Raw genomic sequence first — 12,841 nt, 5'->3', positions numbered from 1 at the left:
AGTTCACACTCTCCTCCCAGTTCATATTTGCTCTATCCCCCAGCTCACACTCACTCTCTCCCCGAGTTCACACTCACTCTGTCCCCGAGTTCACACGCACTCTCTCCCCGCGTTCACACTCACTCTGTCCCCGAGTTCACACGCACTCCCTCCCCTAGTTCACACTCACTCTCTCCCAGTTCACACTCACTCGGTCCCAGTTCACACTCACCCTCCCCCCAGCTCACACTCACTCTCTCCCCCAATTCATATTCATCCCCCCAGTTCACACCCACTCTCTCATCCAGTTCACACTCACTCTACCCCCCAGTTCACACTCACTACCCCCAGTTCACACTCACTACCCCCAGTTCACTCACTCTCTCCTCCAGTTCACACTCACTCTCCCCCCAGTTCACACTCACTACCCCCAGCTCACACTCACTCTCTCCCAGCTCACACTCACTCTCTCTCCCAGCTTACACCCACTCTCTCTCCCAGCTCACACTCTCTCTCCCAGCTCACTCACTCACCCCCCCCAGCTCACACTCACTCTCTCTCTCCCAGCTCACACTCACTCTCTCTCCCAGCTTACACCCACTCTCTCTCCCAGCTCACACTCACTCTCTCTCCCAGCTCACTCACTCGCCCCCCCAGCTCACACCCACTCACCCCCCCAGCTCACACTCACCGCCCCCCCAGCTCACACTTTCTACCCCCCCAGCTCACTCACTTACCCCACCAGCTCACATTCACTCTCTCTCCCAGCTCACACTCACTCTCCCCAGTTCACACGCACCCCCCCAGCTCACTCACTCACCCCCCCAGCTCACACTCACTCTCCCCCCAGCTCACACTCACTCTCCCCCCAGCTCACACTCACTCTCTCCCCCAGTTCACACTCACTCTCTCCCCCAGTTCACACTCACTCTCCCCCAGTTCACACTCACCCTCCCCCCAGCTCACACTCACTCTCTCCCCCAATTCATATTCATCCCCCCAGTTCACACCCACTCTCTCATCCAGTTCACACTCACTCTACCCCCCAGTTCACACTCACTACCCCCAGTTCACACTCACTACCCCCAGTTCACACTCACTCTCTCCTCCAGTTCACACTCACTCTCCCCCCAGTTCACACTCACTACCCCCAGCTCACACTCACTCTCTCCCAGCTCACACTCACTCTCTCTCCCAGCTTACACCCACTCTCTCTCCCAGCTCACACTCACTCTCTCTCCCAGCTCACTTACTCACCCCCCCCAGCTCACACTCACTCTCTCTCTCCCAGCTCACACTCACTCTCTCTCCCAGCTTACACCCACTCTCTCTCCCAGCTCACACTCACTCTCTCTCCCAGCTCACTCACTCGCCCCCCCAGCTCACACCCACTCACCCCCCCAGCTCACACTCACCGCCCCCCCAGCTCACACTTTCTACCCCCCCAGCTCACTCACTTACCCCACCAGCTCACATTCACTCTCTCCCAGCTCACACTCACTCTCCCCAGTTCACACGCACCCCCCCAGCTCACTCACTCACCCCCCCAGCTCACACTCACTCTCCCCCCAGCTCACACTCACTCTCCCCCCAGCTCACACTCACTCTCTCCCCCAGTTCACACTCACTCTCCCCCAGTTCACACTCACCCTCCCCCCAGCTCACACTCACTCTCTCCCCCAATTCATATTCATCCCCCCAGTTCACACCCACTCTCTCATCCAGTTCACACTCACTCTACCCCCCAGTTCACACTCACTACCCCCAGTTCACACTCACTACCCCAGTTCACACTCACTCTCTCCTCCAGTTCACACTCACTCTCCCCCCAGTTCACACTCACTACCCCCAGCTCACACTCACTCTCTCCCAGCTCACACTCACTCTCTCCCCTGGCTCACATTCACTCTCTCCCCTGGCTCACACTCACTCTCTCCCAGCTCATACACACTCTCCCCAGTTCACACTCACTCGCTCCCCTAGTTCACACTCACTCTCTCCCCCAGTTCACACTCTCCTCCCAGTTCATATTTGCTCTATCCCCCAGCTCACACTCACTCTGTCCCCGAGTTCACACTCACTCTGTCCCCGAGTTCACACTCACTCTGTCCCCGAGTTCACACGCACTCTCTCCCCGAGTTCACACTCACTCTGTCCCCGAGTTCACACGCACTCTCTCCCCTAGTTCACACTCACTCTCTCCCAGTTCACACTCACTCGGTCCCAGTTCACACTCACTCCCCCCCAGCTCACACTCACTCTGTCCCAGTTCACACTGACTACCCCCCCCCCCCAGTTCACACTCACCCTTGGAGTGCTGCTGTTGTGGAACCCCCAGCAGCGTAGTGTTCTGTGGGTGGGGATTGTCTGCTCGATAGCTCTGAGCGCTGTCCCTTCTCCCCGCCCCGCAGCCTCAGGTTGGGATAAATGTGTTTGCTGAATAGAGACCGCTGGGCCTCTTCTGTTGGACGTCACTGCCAGTCGCCATCTTTCTTTCCCTCAGTCTGTGGCAGGTCTCAATCCGTGAGGAAGGCAGCGGAGGCCTGAGCCGGGAACGGTGGAGAGGCAGAGTGGGATCAGGAAGTGGGACCGGACCGTCACAGCAGGCTCCTGGGGTCCAGCCTTGGCGGAGCGGACATCCTTTCAAACCCAACCTCCCCGCCTGCGGACTTTCGCCCGCCAACGGGTGGACCCCGAGAACACCGGCTACAAAAATTCTGACCGACCGTGGCGGGGAAGGGAACCGCGGGTGCTCGGTGCGCGATGGCGTGTTTCTACAGCTGCCGCGGTGCGAAGCTCCTGGGTTGTGAGCCCGATAACCTGCAGCGGAGCGCCGCCCACATGCTCATCATCTCCGCGGTAGCGGACGAAGAAACCGTCGTATCTCACCTCACCTGCGACTGGTCGTAATCTGCATCAACGGACGGCCGCTGCCAGCTCGGGACACAACCGAATGTGATGCCGAGGAACTCACGGCTCAACGTCTCATCGCTGCCAGCTCTCCCACACATTGGCCTTCCTCTTTGGACAAGATTTGAAAGAGTTTGATATCTCGGAGCTTCGTGCTGGGTCCTTGGCACTGGTGGTGACCACCCCTGGTGAATGTGGAGCCAGCAACCCCAGTCACCACAACATTAACACTGCGTCATCGGAAGACAATGTGGGTTGGGTCCTTAGGCCAGCAACCCTCCCATTACCCTCCCACCTCCATCCCCTGAGGAGTTAGATGGGAATACGCATCTGATGACAGAACGTCTTTCCACTAATGAACTGACTCTAAGAAACAAGGCTTTGTTCATTTGCTGGAGACACATCAAAATGAGTTGTGTGAATGTAAATGTATTTGGTAACCTGAAGGATCATTGGTTGCAGAGACACGTAAAGAAAGAATAAAAAAACTTTGATTGTTCAGCAACTTCAACATGCCTCTCCCGATTACCACAACATTCAATGCGTTTGTTTGAAGAGCAGCACAGGCTCGCTGGGCCAAATAGGCTCCTGTGCTGTCTCAGTCTACTGAAGGGGTTGTAACACGTAGACAAGATTTTTGCAATTGTGGGGGAATCCAACACTAGGGGCCATAAATATAAGATAGTCACTAATAAATCTGATAGGGAATTCAGGAGCAACTTCTTTACCCACAGAGTGGAATTCACTACCATAAGACGTTTAGACGAATGAGAAGTGATTTCATTGACAACATTCTTACAGGACTTGACAGGGTAGATGCAGGGAGGATGTTTCCTCTGGCTGGGGAGTCTAGAACCAGGGGTCACAGTCTCAGAATAAGGGGTTCGCCGTTTTGGACTGAGATGAAGAGAAACTTCTTCACTCAGAGGGTGGTGAATCTTTGGAATTCTCTACCCCAGAGGTCTGTGGAGGCTCAGTCTTTGATTATATTCAAGACAGAGATTGATAGATTTTTGGATATTGAGGAAATCAAGGGATATGGGGATAGTGCAGGAAAGTGGAGTTGAGGTAGAGGATCAGCCATGAACTCATTGAATGATGGAGTAGGTTCGAGGGGCCGAATGGCCAACTCCTGCTCCTAATTCTTATGTTACGTTCCAGTGGTTGAGGCAAATAGCAGAGAGGCATTTAAGGGGGAGCTTCATAAACACATGAGAGAGAAAGGAATAGAGGGATGTACTGATGGGGTGGGATGGAGTAGGTTGGGACCTGTTGGGCCAAATGGCTTGTTTCTGTGCTGAGCGTTCTACCTAATGTGAAACGGAATTTCTAAGACCTGGAATTGGGTCCAGCTGGGAGCCTCTTCTTCATTTACAAGGTTTTCCTTCTCCCTTTTGCACTGAAGCTCTCCCTGGTCTCTGTACACTCCCTTTGTCTCTTTACTGCCTTAATGTTTCTATCTGTCACATGATCACATCGATCCACTCATGATTCATTCATCGCTGGGTCTGTCTTTTTATAAATTTTGCCCATTCACTTTTTCCTGGTTGTATTAATTACAATCCTGTCTGCCTCTTTCGGTTTTGAAGAAGAGTCCACTCCAGCCCTGCAACCCTCCCAGATCTCTGCGCTCCTCCAATTCAGGCCTCTTGCACACCCCCCTTCCTTAGCCACACCATCGGTGGCCGTGCCTTCTGCTGCCTGGGCCCTCAGCTCTGGAACTCCCTCTCTAAATCTCTCTATCTCTCTCTCCTCCTTTAAGATCCTACTTAAAACCTACCTCACCTGTCCTAGTATCTCCTTCTGTGGCTCAGTGACAATTTTTGTGAGACAACACTACAGTGAAGCACCTTGGGATGTTTTACGACGTTAAAGGTGCTATATAAATACAGGTTGTTGATGTTGTTTTCTGATGGTGCGAGGTACCTGCACAAAACGATTTTGGAGGAAAGCCTTTACTTCAAGATGCACCTGTGGTTATGTTGAACTAACAAGCTCACTCAACATTCGGCTGGTGTAGGACATGGTACTAGGTGTCAGCTGTGGCTCAGTGGCTAGCACTCTCGCCTCTGAGTCAGAAGGTTGTGGGTCCAAGTCCCACTCCTGGAACTTGAGCATAAAAATCTCGGCTGATACTCCAGTGCAGTGCTGAGGGAGTGCTGCACTGTTGGAGGTGCTGTCTTTCGGATGAGACATTAAACCAAGGCCCTATCTGCCCCCTCAGGTGGATGTAAAAGATCCCATGGCACTATTTCAAAGAAGAGCAGGAGAATTATCCCTGGTGTCCTGGCCAATATTTATCCTTCAACCAATATCACAAAAACAGATTATCTGGTCATTATCACATTGCTGTTCGTGGGGAGCTTGCTGTGTGCAAATTGGCTGCTGCATTTTGCACATTACAACAGTGACTACACTCCAAAAGTACTTCATTAGCTGTAAAGCACTTCAAGACATCCGGTGGTTGTGAAAGGGGCTATATAAAAAGCCTTCAGCTAACCTATGCTGTATCCAGCCCAGGAATTCGATATACTAACACAGATACCAAAGAGTGGAAACGTATTCCATTCCCCACATTGATGAACATAACAATGTGCCCTCTTTAACCACCAGCCCATCCATCCCGCAAAGGTTTGTTTAAATTGTAAGCTCGAAGATTCCTCTTGATCATTACTGCCTGATCCTTGCAGTGTGGTCTGATCCTGGAATATCGCCATGGCGATGATGCTGCTGAAACCCAAGCCTTGATTTGCTGCCCTTCCACCAGCAGATGGCAATGGTGCATCACTGCCATCGTTTTTGCAGCCTGCTTCTCACCAGCACTCCAGTGCCATGGGGAAAATGCTAAACGAAGGAAAGATGTGCATTTAAACGGCGCTTTTCATGACCTCACGACTGCCCAAAGCGCTTCACAGCCAACTAAATGATTTTGAAGTGTAGTCGATGTGATAATGTAGGAAAAGTTGTGCATAGCAAGCTCCCACGAACCGCAATGACCAGATCATCTGTTTTTAGTGATGTTGGTTGAAGGATAAATATTGGCCAAGACACTGGAGAGAACTCCCCAGTGCGTGGGATCCTTTACGTCCACCTGAGAGGGCAGACGGGACCTCGCTTTAACATCTCCCTCAGCACTGCAGTGGGGCGTCAGCCTGGATTATGCGCCCCCAGTTCCTGGAGCGGGACTTGAACCCACGACCTTGTGACTCCGTGCTGTCCACTGAGCTACGGCTGATGCTCGAGGACGACGCAGAGGTGAGTGAGAGCAGACAAGTGACCACTGAGGCGAGGTCAAGGCTGACCGTTCCTACCACCGCCATTTTGAGGGCCCCCACCCCACCGGGTCCCATTTGAATTGGGCAGGCGTCAAGTGTGGGGTCCCGATGTCAGCGGGTCGGAGGTGAGGGGAGGGGCCATGTGGCGGGGCTGGGGATGGGCTAATTGGGGCCCCCCGGTATTTCTATGGAGCTAGGAGGAGGAGGAGCACTCCTTCCGCTCTACAGACTAAAAAAACGTTTACATCTCTGGCCTGATTGGACGGCAGTAAAATGTGGGCGGGGCATTTCCAACACAAGCTCCACCCATGTGCTCCATAAATTTGCAATTGGGGCCCCTAACCAGAATCATCGAACGCTTACAGCACGGGAGACCATTCGGCCCGTCGAGCCCATGCCGGTAACTACGTCCTGCTTCTCATGGGGAAGATGCTGACGGTTCATGTCTAGGGTTACCCACCCTCCAGGATTGCCTCTTTATCCAGCGAGCGGTGAGAATGTGGAACTCACTACCACAGGGACTGGTTTAGGTGAATAGGCAACGATGCATTTAAGGGGAGGCTAGATAAACACATGAGGGAGAAAGGAATAGAAGATTATGCTGATGGGGTGAGCTAAAGTAGGATGGGAGGAGGCTCGTGTGGAGCATAAACACCGGCATTGGGCCCAATGGCCTGGTTTCTGTGCTGTAAATTCGATATAATGCTGTTAAAGGCGCTATTTAAATGCAAATTGTTGTAGTTAAAAAGCGGGCCCTAATTAACCTGCAGTTTTGAATCATAGAATCATATGGGCTAGACTTTCCACTTAGATCGCTGGTGCCCAAAAAATGGGCGATGTTCCAGCCTTAGCGAAGTTCCAGCCTTAGCGATGTTTCAGCCTTCAGGATCGCTGGAACATCGCCCATTTTTGGGATCGTGATTTCGGCATTTTTTGGGGGGGCAGTAGCCCAGAGATGTGGAAGGCAAGGCTTCCCTAGCAACGGCCTTCTGCGCATGCATTTTTTTTTGGTAAATCATAGAATCATAGAAATTTACAGCACGGAAGGAGGCCATTTCGGCCCATCATGTCCACGCCAGCCGACAAAGAGCCATCCAGCCTAATCCCATTTTCCAGTGCACATCCAAGTACTTTTTTAAATGTGGTGAGGTTTCTGCCTCTGCCACTCTTTCAGGCAGTGAGTTTCAGACCCCCACCACCCTCTATGTGGAGAAATTTCCCCTCAAATCCCCTCTAAACCTCCCCTTCCCGATGACGTTAAATCTCTGCCCCGGGTTGCTGTGGGTGGGATTATTAGCTGGTGAAAGGCCCCTGGGGCTCACTCACCTTTAATGTGCCGCTTTGTTTCAGTGACCAATTCGCACTCTTTCATTGGCTCCCATGGCGAAGGGGAGGAGAACATGGAGGAGCTGAAGGAGACGGCCAGGAAGCTGAGCAGGGACCGAAGATTCCGCGAGACCGTCTATAAGTACATGACGCTCAAAGATCCCGCAAAGTCCTGATGCGACCACGCGGCGTGACGGGAGAAAGTTCTGCTTTGACGCAGCGTAACCCTTCACCTTTAGCCACCGTTCACAATCGCAACCATTGTAAATAGATAAAATGGGCCAAGAGTAGATTAACGCAGTAGGTTAGACAAACCATTCCTTTTCACCTCTGGTCTTTCAGCCTGCCCCCTCCCCTCCCCCCCAGGCCGCTTGGATCAAAGTCTCCATTGGCTGGAAAGGGGCCCATGCATGATGAGTTATTGCGTCTCGGCCCACTTCTTATATACAGTGTAAACTGCTTCCCAGTTCAGCCAACTCGCTCAGAGAACATAAGAAATAGGAGCAGGAGTAGGCCATTCGGCCCCTCGAGCCTGCTCCGCCATTCAATAAGATCATGGCTGATCTTCTACCTCAACTCCACTTCCCCGCCCGTTCCCCATAACCCTTGACCCCCCCTTATCGTTCAAAAATCTGACTATCTCCACCTTAAATATATTCAATATAGATATATTGAGAACTCGTGGACAGCTGGTGTAGGATCCATGGTTTAATCTTTGAATAGCGGGGCCAAAGCGCGGCGGGGGATGGGGTGAGGGCAACTTTACTCTACGTTTAACCTGCGCTCTCCCAGCCCAGGGAATGCTCGATGCTGACATTGGGAGACCTGTTAGATTCCCACATCCCTCACTTTAATCAGCTCAAATATTAATTTAAGTTCATTTAAAGGAAGCAAATTGCTTGTGAAGGAGCAAACCTTACTGGTTGGTCAAAGTACGGTATTTTAATTAAAGGGGTAATCCATTGTGCTTTGCACGCATGGGTTCGAATCTGATCCTCGACCCCATTTTGTAATGTATTTGCTCCATGGGTTCTTTGCTTAAGAATTCAAAGCAACACATCGCTATTAAGAACTAGTTGGTTTATTAGCAAAAGGTTTAACAATCACACTACACATTACCAGTTCATCCACCAGGCTCACAACCATCTGCCTCATCGTGGATCCCCCGAATGCAACTGGCTGGGGTTTTATTGAGTCTGGTGAACGTCACATAAGAACATAAGAACATAAGAAATAGGAGCAGGAGTAGGCCATACTGCCCCTCGAGCCTGCTCCGCCATTCAATAAGATCATGGCTGATCTGATCATGAACTCGGGTCCACTTCCCTGCCCACTCCCCATAACCCCTTATCCCCTTATCATTTAAGAAACTGTCTATTTCTGTCTTAACTTTATTCAATGTCCCAGCTTCCACAGCTCTCTGAGGCAGCAAATTCCACAGATTTACAACCCTCTGAGAGAAGAAATTCCTCCTCAGTTCAGTTTTAAATGGGTAGCCCCTTATTCTAAGATTATGCCCCCTAGTTCTAGTCTGCCCTATCAGTGGAAACATCCTCTCTGCATCCACCTTGTCAAGCCCCCTCATAATCTTATACGTTTCGATAAGATCACCTCTCATTCTTCGGAATTCCAATAAGTAGAGGCCCAACCTACTCAACCTTTCCTCATAAGTCAATCCCCTCATCCCCGGAATCAACCTAGTGAACCTTCTCTGAACTGCCTCCAAAGTAAGTATATCCTTTCGTAAATATGGAAACCAAAACTGCACGCAATATTCCAGGTGTGGCCTCACCAATACTTTGTATAGCTGTAGCAAGACATCCCTGCTTTTATACTCCATCCCCTTTGCAATAAAGGCCAAGATACAATTGGCCTTCCTGGTCACTTGCTGTACCTACATACTATCCTTTTGTGTTTCATGCACAAGTACCCCCAGGTCCTGCTGTACTGTGGCACTTTGCAATCTTTCTCCATTTAAATAATAACTTGCTCTTTGATTTTTTCTGCCAAAGTGCATGACCTCACACTTTCCAACATTATACTCCATCTGCCAAATGTTTGCCCACTCACTTAGCCTGTCTATGTCCTTTGCAGATTTTGTGTGTCCTCCTCACACATTGCTTTTCCTCCCATCTTTGTATCGTCAGCAAACGTGATGGGCTAAGCCACGCACAACGCAACAGCTCCACCAACTTGTGAGCATGCTCTCGGCTGCACACATTACAGCCTACGGAGCCCTGGATTTGCTCAGACCATTGGCAGACTATGCCCCACCCCACTCACACACCCAACCCTATCTACCGACAATTGAAAGCTCCTCAGTATCAGTAAGTCCATTTCCCATTGGCACACCCTTGTACATAATAAGATCAGGAGCAGTACAGGATGGCGCAAAGGAGACTCAGGCAGCCCACTTCATATAGTCCACCTTCATAGGATATACAGGCAGCACAGGATCCTACTGAGGAGATGTGTATAAGTTGAGTGCGTTTCTCCAAAGAGGCAATGGAAAAGTCTAGCCACCTACTGTACAAGGACCTGCCCACACAGTTCTCTCTCTGGCTATGAACATGACCACAGTGCCCAATGTATGAATAATGGCGGACAAGAAAAAACCCTCTGGGTCATTCAGCCTGTCCCACCCAATATATAGTCTCTCCATCCCACCCAAAACCGTGTGATCCCCTGGGAGAGGCGAGAAACCAGATTAAAAATCCCAGGCTAATTTTGGGGGGAGGGAATTACTGGGAAATTATTCTCCGATCTCCGTAAGCAATCAAAATTAGTCCAGGAGATCACTCTGGCCCTAATCTCCCTGAAGTACACACATTTTGTAATCTCCGCCCCAGCCAGAAACAGGTCTATCTCTCCCTTGAAGGAATTCAGCAAATCAGCGTCCACCACACCTGCCCAGAGCCTGTTCCAGAGGCCCGCTATTCTCTGGGAACAGAATCACCTCCTCACATCTAACCTAGATCTTGCCTTGAACAACTTTAAACTGTGACCCTTGGACCTCTCTAACCTATTTAATTATTCACAGAGCACAGCACACACAGCTCCTAACATGGCAGGCAGCTCTTTTGGAAGCCTCCGGAATCTGCCTGGTTCTGTTTATTATTAACTCTGCAGTTGTAGTACACAATATGTCCACATCCACAGTGTGGAGCTACAAACATTACAAGCTTACAGACATTACACTTCTCCCTCCTTAATGAAGAAGTTTTTATAACAAACATCATACATAACTTTCATGTTTATACATAACACAGGATATAAACTTATTTTTTTCCATATTTACAAATTTAACTTTACCACTTGTTTTCTGTTTTGAAGAGGATACCTTCGCTCTTGAACAGAAACTTCCAAACATGGTGTCGAATCTAAACTCATTCGAGGCTCATCCTGAGGAACATTTTCCTCCACGGAATTTCCTTGGTTTTCATTTGAACTCACTCTAACTTCAGGCTCTTTGTTTTCCTGACTCAGACTCAGACTTTCATTCTGATTCTCTCCTGGATTTGTTTCCAGTACATTGGATTTAGGATTTGCTACTGGTATATCAAAACTATCTGATGAGTCAGAAATAATTGAATCATTCCCACCTTCAACTCCTTCCATGTCTGTCGGTAAAATATGATCTATATGAACAAACCTAACCTGTCCATTATCAAACATCTTTACCAAATATGTGCGAGGACCACATATCTTCACCATTCTTCCTGGTAACCACTTTAACCATTTATGGTGATGGTTCTTCACTCTCACCTTCTGGTTTAATTTCACACTTCTTTCTTTTACTCTACCTCTATCATGATTCTCTTTCTGTCTTAATTGTGTCTCTTCTACAGACTGTGCCAAATTTGGTTTTAACAACGAGAATCTGGTTCGTGTCTGTCGTTTGAGAAACAACTCTGCTGGTGGTCTACCAGTAGTTGTATGAGGAGTATTTCGATATGTAATCAAAAAATTAGCCAATTTATGATCCAATGACAATTGTCATTTCCTTGGATTTGGATCTAATATTTGTTTTATGAGGACACGTTTTACAATTTGTACAGTGTGCTCTGCTGCACCATTCGAAGCAGGATGGTATGGTGGAACCTTGGTACGTTTCACACCATTTTTGCTCGTGAATTGTGCAAATTCTTCTGAATGAAATTGTGGTCCATTATCCGAAACAATCTCTTCAGGAAGGCCAAATGAAGAAAATAATTTTCGTAAAATGTCCAATGTTTTACTTGTTGTTATTTTCCACATTGGAAACACCTCAACCCACTTCGAATGGCTATCAATCACAATGAACAATTATTGTCCTTCTAACTCAGCAAAATCAATATGTAGCCTTTGCCACACCCTGGGAGGCCATTTCCATGGCTGTAATGGTACTGGTGGTGGTTGCTTGCTTGCCGATTGACATGTCGTACACTGACTCACGATGTACTCTATATCTTTATCAAGACCTGGCCACCATACATAACTGCGTGCAAAACTCTTGGTCAAGCACATTCCCAGGTGCTGGTCATGGAGGTCTCCTAATAATTTGGACCTGAATTTATTTGGTATAACCACTCTTGCACCCCACATGATACAATCTTACTTTAGGTACAACAACAATGGATGTAGCCCAACTACATCGATCTATCTTGCAAATAATGTTCTCAGTCTCTAGACTTTTGAGTTCTTGTTCAACTTTCTCCTCGAGTGCATATGGTACGGAACGTGGCTTGTAGTAAACCGATCTAGCGTCCTTCTGTACCCTGACACTCGCCTTGAAGCCTTGGATCGGACTGCCCGTTTCACAGAACACCTTCGGATACTTCTTGATAACCTCATCCGTTGATGAAAATCTCGCTTCAACACAGAAAATCTTACTCCAATCCAGCTTCGGTGAGCTCAACTAATTTCTTCCTAGTAAGTCTCCTGCCACTACTATTAGAGGCAAGTTCTGAAATTGATCTTTATATTTCACCGGTACGGTGATACGACCTATCACAGGAATTTTCTCTCCCGAGTAGCCTCGCAGCTCTATCTTGAATTTCTCCAATTGGAAATCACGCAATTTGTCGCGATATAGTGGCTCCGGTACTACACTCACAGATGCACCCATGTCAATTTCCATTGGTGTCTTGAATCTGCAACATCGATGTGGATTTTGATACTTTCCAAATCACTGTCCATTAACCTCGTGCTCCTGATGACATGTAACTCTAACATCTCCTCATCCTGTTGCTGTTCTTCCATGCTATGTAGTCTCTTGGGATTTCTACTCTTGGCTTTGAACGCTGGACTCATAGCTTTGAAAGCTGGTTTACCCTTCAGTCGGCATGCCTTCGCAAGATGCCCAGTCTTTC

General features: G+C 49.1%; 1 protein-coding gene across 1 annotated transcript in view; it reads left to right on the top strand.

The window, feature by feature from the left end:
• Positions 1-7,843, top strand: part of plekhd1 (pleckstrin homology domain containing, family D (with coiled-coil domains) member 1) — a 133,052-nt gene extending 125,209 nt beyond the window's left edge. The window contains exon 13 of the mRNA XM_070877858.1: positions 7,515-7,843. Coding sequence (XP_070733959.1) covers positions 7,515-7,666 — 152 coding nt within the window. The 3' untranslated portion in view covers positions 7,667-7,843. The remainder of the gene's footprint in view (positions 1-7,514) is intronic.
• The last annotated feature ends 4,998 nt before the right edge of the window (positions 7,844-12,841 follow it).

This window comes from Pristiophorus japonicus, chromosome 4, assembly GCF_044704955.1.
Source record: "Pristiophorus japonicus isolate sPriJap1 chromosome 4, sPriJap1.hap1, whole genome shotgun sequence".
Classification (NCBI taxonomy): domain Eukaryota; kingdom Metazoa; phylum Chordata; class Chondrichthyes; family Pristiophoridae; genus Pristiophorus; species Pristiophorus japonicus.
This window is presented reverse-complemented; position numbering and strand designations above follow the sequence as displayed.